The 13,974-nt window shown below is 32.7% G+C and overlaps 1 protein-coding gene across 3 annotated transcripts in view; it reads right to left on the minus strand.

Moving 5' to 3' along the window:
- Window positions 1-3,305: 3,305 nt before the first annotated feature.
- LOC125056655 (homeobox protein unc-4-like) overlaps window positions 3,306-13,974 on the minus strand; it is a 39,725-nt gene continuing 29,056 nt past the window's right edge. Inside the window, exons 3-4 of one of the 3 annotated variants that reach the window (XM_047659896.1) lie at window positions 5,316-5,455; window positions 3,306-4,019 (exon numbers count right to left, since the gene is read on the minus strand). In XM_047659896.1, the coding sequence (XP_047515852.1) occupies window positions 3,521-4,019; window positions 5,316-5,455 (639 nt within the window). In that variant the 3' untranslated portion in view covers window positions 3,306-3,520. Of the gene's footprint in view, window positions 4,032-5,315; window positions 5,456-13,974 lie in introns of all 3 variants that reach the window. The other 2 variants (XM_047659895.1, XM_047659894.1) reach the window with 2 other exon arrangements.

A 13,974-nucleotide genomic window follows, 5' to 3' on the forward strand; every position in this document is an offset into this window, starting at 1 on the left:
CGATCTACTATAATATAAATAAACTTATTTACTTTGTACCTATTTACGACTACAATGTACAAGCCAAACCAATTTACATAAAATTCAATGAGATCTTAAAACAATTTTTGATTTTTATTGCATTATTCGGGAATTATTATTTTTTTTGTAAAAATATTCTATTTATTACATCTAGATTTAAAGGAGATTTAGGGTGTTCAGAGCCGAGATGCTATGCCAAATTTAATGCAATTTGAATTATACTTAGATAAATATCGACTCGATGTTACTGTTATATTCCATACAAAATAGCACCAATCTGAAATATACAACATTCACTAATAATACCATTGATAATGCATTCAATTAACAGAAATAAATGCATATATCTTACATAGTACAAACGGGTTTTTATATGATACGGGACGCCCATAAAGGCAGACATCGCAGCCCATGGGCACATTTTAGTGGGTGGCCTTTGAGGGAGGAGTACACTCTCTTTTTAAACTATTGGAGATCGTATCTCCTAGGGAAGACCTTCACCAGGAGTCCATTCCAAGGTTTACAAAAGATAATTCCTAGTGAAGCGGATAGTGGAAAACTTCCAGCCATCAAGGTGATGCGGATGAAATTATGTGACTTAAATTGATTCAATGGTTTTAAATACTACGAGTAAGAAGGCTTCGTCTAGTTTCAAACACTTCAGCAATAACTCGCGAGTTACATGGAATTTTCTCAAAAGAAACAATTCTATCGAAGTACAAAATTAGTAGCTTGATTTTATTAAGAGATATAAAAATGTTTTTATATTTCAAATTGGTGAGCAATAACAAAATACAAAAGTTAAGTACAGGCTTACAACTAACTATTGTTAGTTAAGTCAATTTTGGTCATACATTAGGTTAATGTTAAATATTTTTACTTATACTAAAATATAGTACAAAAATGGAATTTGGGTCACCGAAATTCTGTATTGTAAATGTACAGATTATGAATCGGGTAACACAGAATAGATAATGATCCTAACACTGTATTAATGCCGTATCAACAATTTTTATTTATAGACTTTTCATATGAGTTAGTTCTAATAATATGTAGTTTATTAAGCTACGTCTGGTAGCTGATAGGTTTAATATAGCAACCAGAAGTTTACCGGTATAGCGCAACGCTTTAGGACAGCTAAGTGATAATTAAAAAAAAAATTAATTTGATTTTAATTATTTGTCAACGACGTAAAATTCCCAGAAAATGAATAGACAAAAACGAACCTTCTAAAAGAGCTATATTAAATAACCAAGTGCATGGTCAACTTATTGAGAGACGAGAGAAGCTAGTTATATAAAACATTTAGTAGCTGACTCGGCCAAGCGTTGCTGTGGCTAAGATTTTTGCTTTATTACATAGTAGTAAACTATTCAAGGGAAACAAACGGTAGGAGAACACCAGTCATGGGGACCACCATGCTTTTTTGGTGGTTATGCCATTGAATCGTTGGTACTTTCAACACAGCGACATCTGTTAGAATTGTGACTTGTGATTGCGGGTATAAATTGAGATGTAAGCTATCCCATCTTTTAAGTTGGATCAAACTACACACAGTGTGCAAATTTTATTGATATCGGTTCGGTAGTTTAGGAGTCCATAGCAGACAAACAACGTGACACGTAAATTATATATATTAAGATATAAAGTATAACAATCATAAGTCCCTTCAGAAATAATATATTTCTTGAGTTCTCATGTCATTTTCACACGTGTATATCTTTTTTCTAACATATTTTGTGTGTTTAACATGTATGTTTGAAAATAAAACAATAATTTAAAAAGAGATCGCAAATAAACAGTTCAATAAATGAATTAAGCGTTATAAATAAATACATAATTGATGTAAAGCGTTCATATATTGTTGCACTAATTACCCTTATCGCGTTACGATATAAACATTTTACGACCCAATATAATATTTCTTTCGCCAATCGTAATTGTGCTCGCGTCGCCATTTTTAAATTAATATTCCGCGCAATTGTTTTATTACTTTAGGTCAAAGTAATAAAACGCTAATCTTTTTTTATTTCATGTTATTGTTGTTAAGTAAAGAATGTGGAAAGTTTTCTATTATTTATAGTTTTGTATAAACAAGACAATATAATTTAAGGATGATGACAGATTATAAACATTTGCGTAAGCTTCTAGATAAATTTGGAACGAATTAGCGGAATATTGTCTTAATATGACGAAAATTATCTTAACGCGGTATTTGAAATAGTCGAATAAAACTCTACCTAAATTATTTGAAAAGTTTCTCTTACAATTCAATTTATACGCACGTAAACCATAAACAAAAGAAATAAAAAAAAAGATAAAATTAAAGCTTGAAAACATGAAAACTATCAAGAAATTAGCTGCTGAAAATTAAATTCTTCGTAAAAATCTGTTTGACTCAAGTAATTTTTCTAATTTTAATTAAGTGTAATTTATATTACTTTATTTACAATTGTTAGTTTAATTCGGAGTTTAAATATATTTTATTCTCGTTGTTACAGGTTTAAATCTGTCCCGACAGCGTTAAGTAATTATGTTGTAATGTTCGCAATAAAGCTAATTGCTGGTTGTCACTAATGACACGAACTTGCTAAAATGAGTGTAAAGGGAGCGTTAGGATACAATTTGTGAGCATAATATACCTTAAATTGTATGTTTTTCTAGAAGGCCCACTGGATGGTTGCCGCATGGGCATATGTAACAACTCTGACAGATTCTCTATAAACTCCAAAATCGATGCAAACGTTTTTGTATGCAATTTCTATGTAGTCTACTCAATATACCTAGTATAGAATGCGCAGAAATAAGACTCAAATTTGAAAACGGGGTCGCTATTGGGAGAGTAGCGGCGCAGTTAGCTAGTTCAAAAAGTGGTCTTCAAGAATGTGCGCTAGTGGAAAAAGTTCGTAAGTGGAATCAGTAAACATCTTTAGAACAGGGTAGAAGAGAGAGACCCGAAATCCCTTTTAAAATCAATGAATAGTGGCATAGAACATAAACTACAAGCAAATTACCTATTTTATCATAGCTATGTGTAAAAATAAATAGAGAAAAAATTAACAATAAAATTTAAATTATAAAATTAACAATAATTTTTCATTGCCCCAAATAACATTATATTTACAGTAAAATCTATATAATACAACTAATATTCACAAGGATATGTTAACTGGTACTCGCTAGTCTATAAATTAAGCTGATAAAATCTAATGATATTTTATTTCTTACAAAATACGAACATAATACAAAGAACTTAGATTCGAGCCTGTACCATTACGTATGTATTGACGATTTTATTGCACTAATGGAAAGTCAAACAATTGAATTGATTTCTTTGAATCAATAGTTTTCTTTTGTTTATATTTGTTTGTTCCATTTTTAAATTTTATGTAGAAAATATTGTGCGCTTCTAAAAGGATTGGTTTATAGATTATGTTCGTAAATTGTAAGTTGGGAAACAAAGGAACAACTCCAGTATGAACCCTTACCTACATTAAAGTCACGTATTAAGCAATGATTCTATACTGAACGGGTTGTGTTTTCGTACTCCTCCATTCTTCGACAGACCCTGCTCTGACGATGTCCCACTAAGGTCTAAGGACACCGCTCGGCCCGAATCAAAATCAAACTTATCGAAGTTAGCCGCGGCGCCGAAATGTTTGAAGAACGACTGTTGAGGGTCAGGTAATGGGCTGAAGTTCCTTCCAGAATGGCCATCTGATGTTGAACTGTCGGAATTGTTGATTCCATCCCCGCCGGATGGTGCGCGCAGTCTTCCAGCAAGCGAAAAGTCTTCGGGACCGGAGTCATGACAAGAATCACCCCCTACCACATCGATCATACACTCTTCTCCATCGATTTCACCATCGGAGTCGGAATAGAGGCCTGTGTTTCTATGCTGGGCTAAGTACTCCGATTTTAGGGCTTCCAGGTCCACTGCTATACCTTTCGCCCGCAGCTTTCTTGCTTGCCTTTCAAGTGCTTTTGCCAGCTTCTTTCTTCTTCTCGCCCTGGTTAAACAAATAGGGCTTAATTAGTATAGAACCTAATTTTATGGTTGTTACGATTATTATAAAGGCTGTGGAGATGAATTGTGTTTGCTTATTAAATATTCATTGCGTGTATAAAGTTTAATAACATGTTTGAACAATATTTAATCAGCAGTAGGTGTTTCAATTAAAACGGTAACTTTAATTGTTTTTTACAAGATCAGTTAGCAGCTGTTGTGGTTGAAATTATAATTAGAAATGATTAAGAGGCGTCAGTTACTTAAAACAAAAGAGAATAAAAAAATTCACCGTAAATTAACCAAAGTATATACCTAGTAGTATATATAGTGATGGTCTAGGGCAGTGTTTCCCAACGTCGAACTCAAGCCCCACAGAGGGACAATTTCATTGTTAATTCTAAAATTTATAAAATTATTTGGAATTTGAATTTCAGTTTTTCGTTGTTTTGAAAATGTACTTATTTGTTTCGTAACAATTATGATCATTAAGTTTGTTAAGTTAATCATAATTTTTAATAGTAATAAATTATGTATGATACATTTTATAAGCATTTTCGAAAGGCATATGGCACAAAAAAGGTTGGGAAACACTGGTCTAGTGGCATCAGCGTGCGAGGAGGTCGTAGTTTCGATCACCAATAGACTTTATATGTGAGCATTTAACACTCTTACCGTGAAGGAATACATCGTGAATGTCTTAAGTCCAAAAATTGACTTGTGTCAGACAGAAGTGATCAGCCACTTACTTGTCTATGAATTAAAAATGATCAAAGAAACGGCTGTAATCCGAGACCAAGAGCCTGAATTATTATCACTTATTGTAGTAGATATTTTTAACTTAAATTAATGGTGAACCAAAATCAAACAGAAAACCTTAGTGGTTTAATACAAATAAAGAATTTTATTGTTTTAATTATTATAACACATTCAAATGATTAATAATAACAATTACATTTTATTTCAACCTGTTTGTTAGTGTATTAAATTGTATATAAGACATAAGTTTTTCAATACAATTTATACATAGTACATACTTCGAAGTTCTATATAATATATTTATATATATTAAATCTTTGTATACGGTACTGTCAGTACTGACAGCAAAAACTTTAAAATGCCTCGTATATTATAGTAGAGCTAGGGTTGCCTGGAAAAGATTGCCCGTTACCTCCATAATAATTTATGTTGCCTGATTGTATTAATGCAGTTTTAATAAAAATATGTACAAGTGTTATGTTGAACGTAGACCATTTTCTCCTAAGAGTTCGTCCTGTAAGTGACTCACCTCTCTCTGGCCCTCAATTCGTGAGGAGGGATAGGTTCTCCAGAACAAGACTGCGGGTGTGCGTTATGAGCTGGTCGACCTGGGCCTTTCTTCGTGTGCTCTTTTTTCCGCCATTTTGCTCGACGATTTTGAAACCAGACCTAGGAGAAATTATAATTGTATTAAAAGGTTTATTATAATTTGATAATACAGCGCGGAGAAGCTGCCAATATCTATGGTTTAAATTACAAACTATCTGTTATGAGATAATGTTATAATTAAATCGTTTTAATTATTAAAAATATTATAACACTTTTCATATAGCGAGACATTTTTTAAAAATATTTCTATAAGTTAGATCAATTAATTTAGTTGATTATTTAAAAAAATATAACACTTTTCATATATCAAGCGTAACAACTGAAATTCAAAACTTTTTAACTTTTTAATTTTAAATAAATGATATGAGTAAGTAGTTTTTTGAAATATTATTTTAATTAGGTTAATTAGAAGTGACCATGAGAATTTTTGATGCAAATAATTTATAAAATAAATGATTTTCTCGCTATTAAATTCCGTACTAGTGAAATTTAATGAAAGTGATGACACGCGATTAATATTATAAATTGATCTTTTATTTATACTTTCTCCGGTTAGTCGTTGCATTGGAGGTGAAATAATGACAAATGACTAGATTGCCGGATTTAATTATACGATTAATTTACCGATTAATTTGTTTTTGAATATAGCAAATAAATACTGCTTTGACTTATGTTTTTATAAATCTAAACCATTATCTGCATTCACACATTTGACCAAAATCGGTTCCGCCGTTTAGGAGGAGTTTAATAACAAACACTGCTGTTTTGCTGATAATTTTTTTTCTGCTCTAAGTGCCTACAAATTTCGGTAATTTTATTTTATTTTATTGTGTGCTTGTATTATTGTATATGTTTTAATTGTATTTTTTAATTTTTAATTTCTATTTAATTTTTTTTTGTGAAACTTATGTTTACATTAATTGTCACACATTTCAGATGTAAGATTTTGTAAAATAATTAGTAGATTTAGTACTGTGTGTGATGTCGTAAGCTTAATAACTAAATAAATAAATAAACACAAGATTTAGTTAAATTATAAACTAAAAATATAAATACACAGAAAACAAAACTTTTGCAACGTATTAATACCAAGTTTGAAAAAAGAATGTTTATGTTCCATGGTCGTTTCATTTCATCACAGACAGGGTAATTCTATATTATTGCACTAAATTGTTTTTTTCGCTGCTACTTATAATTAAATTCGTTAGTCCTTATGGTATAAGTAATAAATTAATGTTACCTTTATTAACTATTTAATAATCGTAAAATTTTATTACCTATTTCTTACATATGTTGGACGGTTTTTGTAAAACACATGTCGTTTTAATTTTATGACCTGCCCTTCGCGTTAAACAGAACATTTACTTTAAAATTATTATAAAACTGGATAAAGTGCTTTTTATGCAGATCAACATTGTAACCAACAACAACAAATTTGTTGTTTTGAAACGTCAGAGTCAAAATGTATATATTTGAAGATAACTTATTTCTGAACTGTAAACTTATGATCGTAAAAATTATCGTGTTTTGGGTGTAAATTAGTCCTTATTTTTAGTCTTTGTATGTCACAGAGCTCATAAATTAACGTCAAAATCAAATCAGTTTACATATTTGCAGTTTATGACATTTGCCAATGATTAATTATTAACTACTACTTGATAGTCCACAGTAATACTTATTTCTAAGTCATTATTATTATTAAAAGTAAATGTCGGAGCAATGGCGTTACTTTCAGCTACTTTTTCAGTTCCAAAAACTTTCTTATTTCATTTAATATCTAAAATATAAAATTCTCGTGTCGCGGTGTTTGTAGTTAAACTCCTCTGAAACGGCTTGACCGATTCTCATGAAATTTGGTGTGCATATTGGGAATGTCTGAGAATCGGACAGCATCTATTTTTCATCCCCCTAAATGTTAAGGGTAGTGGACTACAAAATTAGGGGTGGACCCCTAATTTTTTTTTAATTTTTTTTTTTAATTTTGTATGATACAGCATTAAAAATACATACAACCCCTAATTTTCACCTCTCTACAATCAACCCTTATTTTTATTATAAATGATATACATGGCAAAACGACGTTTGCCGGATCAGCTAGTTGTTATTATAAAAATACTATAGAAGAAATGATTAAGAGTATTGGGTTAGTGAAACATGTAGTATTTATTAGTAAGAAGTTTAGTCAACTAAACCTCAAAATAACAACTAGGTTTATATTACTGTGATTAGAAATTGATTTACCACCGTTAAGCGGTCAGCGTTGCTAAATAATTATATTGTTAATTAAGGCAGAGAGCCGTGACCATACAGGGTTACCCATTAGTACCACTTTTTTTTTAATAGAACACGCCACGAATGGGCAGGAGGCTCATCTGATGTTAATAGATACCGCCGCCCATGGACATTCTCAATGCCAGACGGCTCACGAGTGCGTTGGCGGGATTTTAGGAATTCGTATCTTTTCATCAAGGTCTCTAAGTCGAATTGAATCGAAAATAGTTCAGTGGGCAGCTGGTTCCACAGTGGTGGTGCACGGCAAAAACTGCCTTGAAAAACGATCAGTTGTGGAACGATGGACGTCGTAGTGATATTGGTGGAATTTCGTATTCTCCCTCGACCTCTCCTTGTTCTCCCTCGATGACGAACACTCTCGGTGGTAAATGCGGTAGAAGATGCAGAAATAATATATTTAAATTGTACAAAGAGTGTAAATAAATAAATAAATTAATGAGTCGATTTAACAAAAACTATCCCTCAAAGCCATACCATTTTAATAAAATTTAATAACAAATATACAGTATTTACACTATACAGAATATATATAAAAAATAAACACTGCCAAGAAACTGACTTAAATCAATTCAAATAATGCACCACTAGATGGCGCTGACGGACTTATAAAACGCGCTATCGTTGTTATTTTTAAATAGCGGAAACTACACAGACTAAAGTAAGCGTTACTTACGTCAGAAAAAACATCCGAGGTACTCCCTAGTCACGCCAAAAGTAAATTTACTTCAATAAAAACATTGGTCCCTATGGCAGTGTATTAACGGCAGCATTTCCTTGCTGTATAGCAATACTTATTCGTTAAGCGAGAAAAGCACCAGCTCCGGCCACCGGTACCTACTATCTACCACACGCCAACTTAAATCTTTAATAAGCGCCTGTGTACTTGAACCCCACGGTCCAAGAGTCTACTTCAAAGGGAACAAAATCAAAGTTGGAGGAGAAACTCTTATATTGTTGCTGTTTATTACAATTAGAATTTATAATATTTATTATATATAATATACAGATCTGTCACCGACCACGAGTGTAAAACTACATTATAAAACAATTCCATGTTAACCAAATAATATTCCACAGCATGTATAAAATACATAGACGGAATCACAGGTTTAATTAAATCGTACGGCATCTAATCGAAATACATTGATTACGGAATAGAATTGGAATGGGCAGCGGATAATGGCCCGTGGGATGGCTCGCTTAATGAGCCACCCTTCCTCCACCTTGGGGAAGGCCCTGCTTTTAGAATACATAAAGGCGTATGAAATGTTAAACTGATTTTTAGGTTCAAACTCAAACTCAAACTCAAAATATCTTTATTCAAGTAGGTAACCAAGTACACTTTTGAATAGTCAAGTTAAATTAATCGTAAATTTACATTTACTACCAGTTCGCAAGTCAAGGGCGTAGAGCGGGTAAGAAGAACTGGCAAGAAACTTTCCGCCACTCTTTTTAATCGCCAAGTATTGTCATACAAATTGTTTGAACTGGAGCAATTCAATCCCAAGGATTAGGATCATTTAAGTAGTCCTCAAATTTATAAAAAGCTTTGTTGATTAATTTTCGTTTAACGAGGACTTTGAATTTATTTAGTGATAATTCTCTAATTGCGCTTGGGAGTTTGTTGTAAAAACGAATACAATTTCCATATAAGGAGTGGTTTATCTTTTGGAGCCTGGTTGGTCGTACACTCAAATTAGTTCTATTTCGCGTATTATACTGGTGAAAGTCACCATTTGTTTTAAAATCGTTTATATTTTTTTGGACATACAACAAGGCTTCAAGAATATATTGACCAGATAGTGTCATAATATTTAATTCCTTAAACTCATTCCGTACCGACTCCCTCGGAGAAACACAACAAATTCCCCGAACAGCCCGCTTCTGCAGCACAAATATGGATTGAACCTCTGCAGCAGCACCCCACAATAAAATGCCGTACGACATAACGCTATGAAAGTAGCTATGATACACAATTTTAGCCGTGTCCTCATCAGTAAACTGTCGGATTTTCTTTACTGCATATGCTGCAGAGCTCAGCCTATTCGAAAGAGTCTCTATGTGTGGGCCCCATTGGAGTTTACTATCTATTGTTATACCTAGAAAAACAGTTTTGTCAACAAAGTTTAGTTCACTGTCCTTAATTTTCAGGTTACCAATATCTCGCTTTACGCTAGTAGTTGTAAATCTAATACATTTTGTTTTATTCTCATTAAGCAATAAGTTATTTACATTAAACCAGTTAACTATACGAGAGATAGAATTGTTTACATCGTCCAATAATACGTTATTCCTATTCACTTTAAATAGAAGTGAAGTGTCATCAGCAAACAATACCATCTCATGAACTTCGTTGACAAAGAATGGGAGGTCATTTATGTAAATCAGAAATAAGAAAGGCCCGAGAATCGATCCTTGGGGGACGCCCATTGATACCTGCGAACCCGGAGAGGTGACTCCATTGACATGAACTCTTTGGATCCTTCCCTTTAAATATGAATTCATCAGGCTGGAAGCTTTGCCATCAACGCCATAGTGTTGAAGCTTTCCAACGAGTATATCAGGATGAACACAGTCAAAGGCCTTTGACAGGTCACAAAAGACGCCGACTCCATCATATGATTCTTCCCAGGCGTTAAATATGTCCGAAATCAACTTCACACCGGCATCGATTGTGGAGCGACCCTTAGTGAAACCATACTGTTTATTATGTAAGAGTTTATTTTTATTAAAATGTAAAGAAAGCTGGTCTAGCATTATCTTTTCAAAAACTTTGCTCAACGCAGGGAGCACGGAAACAGGTCTGAAGTTTGACGGATCAGACTCACTACCTGCCTTGAACAACGGTGTAATCTTACTTAATTTCATTTCGTCCGGAAAGACTCCACAATCGATACAGCTGTTAAAAATTATAGACAATTCAGAGCTTATTACATTAATAACGGAATTTAAAATGACTGTTGACATACCCCATATATCTTTACTTTTTTTTAAATTAATAAGCTTAAAAGTTTTAACGATATCATTACAAGTTATATGTTTAAACTGAAATTTAATATTACATTCAGGTACACATTTTTCTAGCAATGAGATCGCAGCAGCAGGTGAAGAATCTAGGGACTTGGTCGTATTTAGTGGTACATTTGTAAAGAACTCTTCAAAAGAAGAAGCTACCTCTGGGTCAGATTTTATTAACTTCCCTTTAACTTTTAACATATAATCAGTTCGTTTGTCAGACGTTTTACCTGATTCTTCATTTATTATTTTCCAGGTAGCTTTTACTTTATCCATGCTATTTTTTATTTTTGAACTTAAATATTGAGACTTTGCAGTTTTGCAATCTTTTTTGAAATTATTTGAATACAACCTAACATATTCCCTAAATTCCACACTAGTGTTATATTGCATTTCGTCATAGATTTCATATAATTTTAACCTTTTCCTGTGTAACTCCTCATTTGCCCAGTCACAGAAACTTGTTTTCTCAGAGACCAATAAAGTCTTTTGAGTAAATACTTTCTTGAATTCATCAATAAATGATCCAAAAAAAGTATTGTATAAATTATTAGGGGATGAGTTGCCACACAGAAATGGCATTCTATAGACCAATGCTTCTCTAAATCTGTCCAAACGGTCATTTGTAATAGGAGTTATCACAATTTTCTTCTTTTTACATGTTTTTTGTTTCCTTAATTGGAATTCAAACCATTGACCAGTGTAATCAGATTTAAATCTATTGAAAATACAAACATTCAAAGGGGCTATGTCACTATATATGTTATCTATACAAGTTGCGGTGCTAGCTGTTATTCTTGTGGGTGAATGAAATTGATTTATTAAATTGTATGAACGAAAAAGACTAAGTATGCGTACACTTGAATTAGAATGACAAAGTAAATTGACATTAAAGTCCCCACACACAATTAGCCCTTTATTACACTTTACTAATTTACACAATATCTCCTCTAATACATTTTCAACATTATTATAGACAGCTGATGGAGGACAATATAGACATACAACAATGAATTGCTCCAGTTCCACACAGGAGATTTCAATAGTTAGTTCTACAGAGAGGCTGATAATATCCTTTCTTTCTTTGCATTTAAGTTTTTTACTTATTAGGATTAATGAGCCACCATGAATTGCATTTTCTCTGCAAAACACACTACCAACCCTGTGGTTACAAAAATTAAACAAAACTTCATATTTTTTTAGCCAGTGCTCTGTTATGCACAAAAAGTCTATTTTTTGACTATTCAAGAATAGTTCAATTTCTAATTCTTTATTTTTCATCCCCTGTATATTTTGATGAACCACAATAATTTTTTGGGAATGAATTTTATCACATAATATACTTACCTTATTATTGCAAGAGTGGTGCTCTGTTGTCCTATTATCTAATTTAAATAAATATTATTTGGAATTTCTTCCAAGGTCTTATAATCTAATGCTTGCTCAATAGAAGCAAGGGGTCTAGCCAAATTCTTGGCTGTCATCTCTATAAAATATGATAGCGAAACAGCTATCTGTCTTTTTAAGAAAGCTGGTAGGTAATAATATCTACCCTTTGTAATAAAAAACTTTTTTGTATACCTATTGGTATCTATGACACAAAATTTATCATTATACATTGCCAATGTATGCAATGTTTGATTAAGAAATATCATTAAACTGGCTGACTGGGTGGCTTGAGCGCTTCTCCAGGGTTCGAATCACGGCTGTGCACCAATTTTTATTTCTACGTATTTAACACCGTAATTCGGTGAAGGAAAACATCGTGACGACAGTTTGTCAAACACAGATCACTATCTTGCCTGGTCCTTTAAAAAAAGAGCGTACTATTTCTTAAAGGGTTGGCAACGCACTTGCGAGCCCCTTGGCTTTGAGTGTCCATGGGCGGTGGTATCACTAAACTTCAGATGAGCCTCCTGCCTGATTGTCGATTGTTGGTCTTTTGTTCTATAAAAACAAAAAGTAAATCTCGAAACGGATACAGATATCTGAGGCATAAAGTTACCTTTTACTAATTAATATATTATGTACTACATATTTGACTAATTCATTTTTTTTAAGTAGGTACCTCTTGTGTAGTATTTTTGTAAATTAAATTAATTACAAATTGTTTAGAAGTTGAAAAAATAATATATAATTTTTGTATAAAAGGTAACAAGATAGAATTGGGCATCTTATTTAAAATATTGTTAGTCAATTTATAATGTATATCCGTATATATACTTAACTTTAATAATAGTTATAATATATACTATAACTTTTTTCTGGACTTCAAACGTCATACTGAAACGAAGGTATAGAAGCTGTATTCTCACAGAATAGGTATACAATCTCCCCTCCCCAGAGCATTAAGTTTCGATACACTGGCTCCCATTTACTTTCCCTTCAATGGGAAATCTTCGGGAAATTGACGAAATAAAAACGTCGTAGGGAAGAAATCAACGCCCAAGAAGGGTGCTCAGTTTTACACATAATTTAGTAAATTCAGTAAGATTAGGGATAGTAGTATATTTTCAGTTTGATTCTAGGATTTGATAAATATTTTGCTTTAAGAGGTCGTATGGGTATGTCATACCCAAATATGCTTTAATGTGTAAGGGCCTAATTGGGTATGCCATACCCATTCGAGATCTCACTTATCTTGACTTAGCGTATAATATCTTAAGCTGTTTTCTAAACAAACTAATGAAGCCCAAACATTTATCTTTCATTATATTTTTCCGCTTAATATTATTAGAGATTTTTTGTAATAAGCTTTATGATATAACACCCATTTCTTCATAAGTACTAAAATGTTAAATCTATATAGAATATCAAGATCGTGCTGTACGATAAAATTATTACACTAATAATGAATGTCCGCCTCTCAATAGGAATTCTCTTAAATCATTTTTAACGAAGCGTCCACGAAAATTTATTGCATTATTCAGAGTGGCAACCCTACACGCCTGTCTATCTTTTCCTAAGCCTAGGGCGGTAAACTTGCCTCGTTTGATAGGGAAGCTTAGACAGGGATAGCTGTAATAAGAAGATGCGCGGGAAAAGGACGGAACACTTCCTTAAATTTTATATTCTATCCGCATTTTGTCGCCTAAGCGTTCCATTTAGTGTTCCATATTTAAACCGTGCGCTTTTTTCTCAGTGAAGCGAAGAATGTAATGTTTTTCTTGGGGTGAGTGTGTGTTGAATACTGATGTGTGCGTGCGACCGCCGACGCCCTGTTAGGGAATGAAATTGGCATATAAATGTAAATTTTATGCTATGAATTTTAA

This window comes from Pieris napi, chromosome 15, assembly GCF_905475465.1.
Source record: "Pieris napi chromosome 15, ilPieNapi1.2, whole genome shotgun sequence".
Lineage (NCBI taxonomy): Eukaryota > Metazoa > Arthropoda > Insecta > Lepidoptera > Pieridae > Pieris > Pieris napi.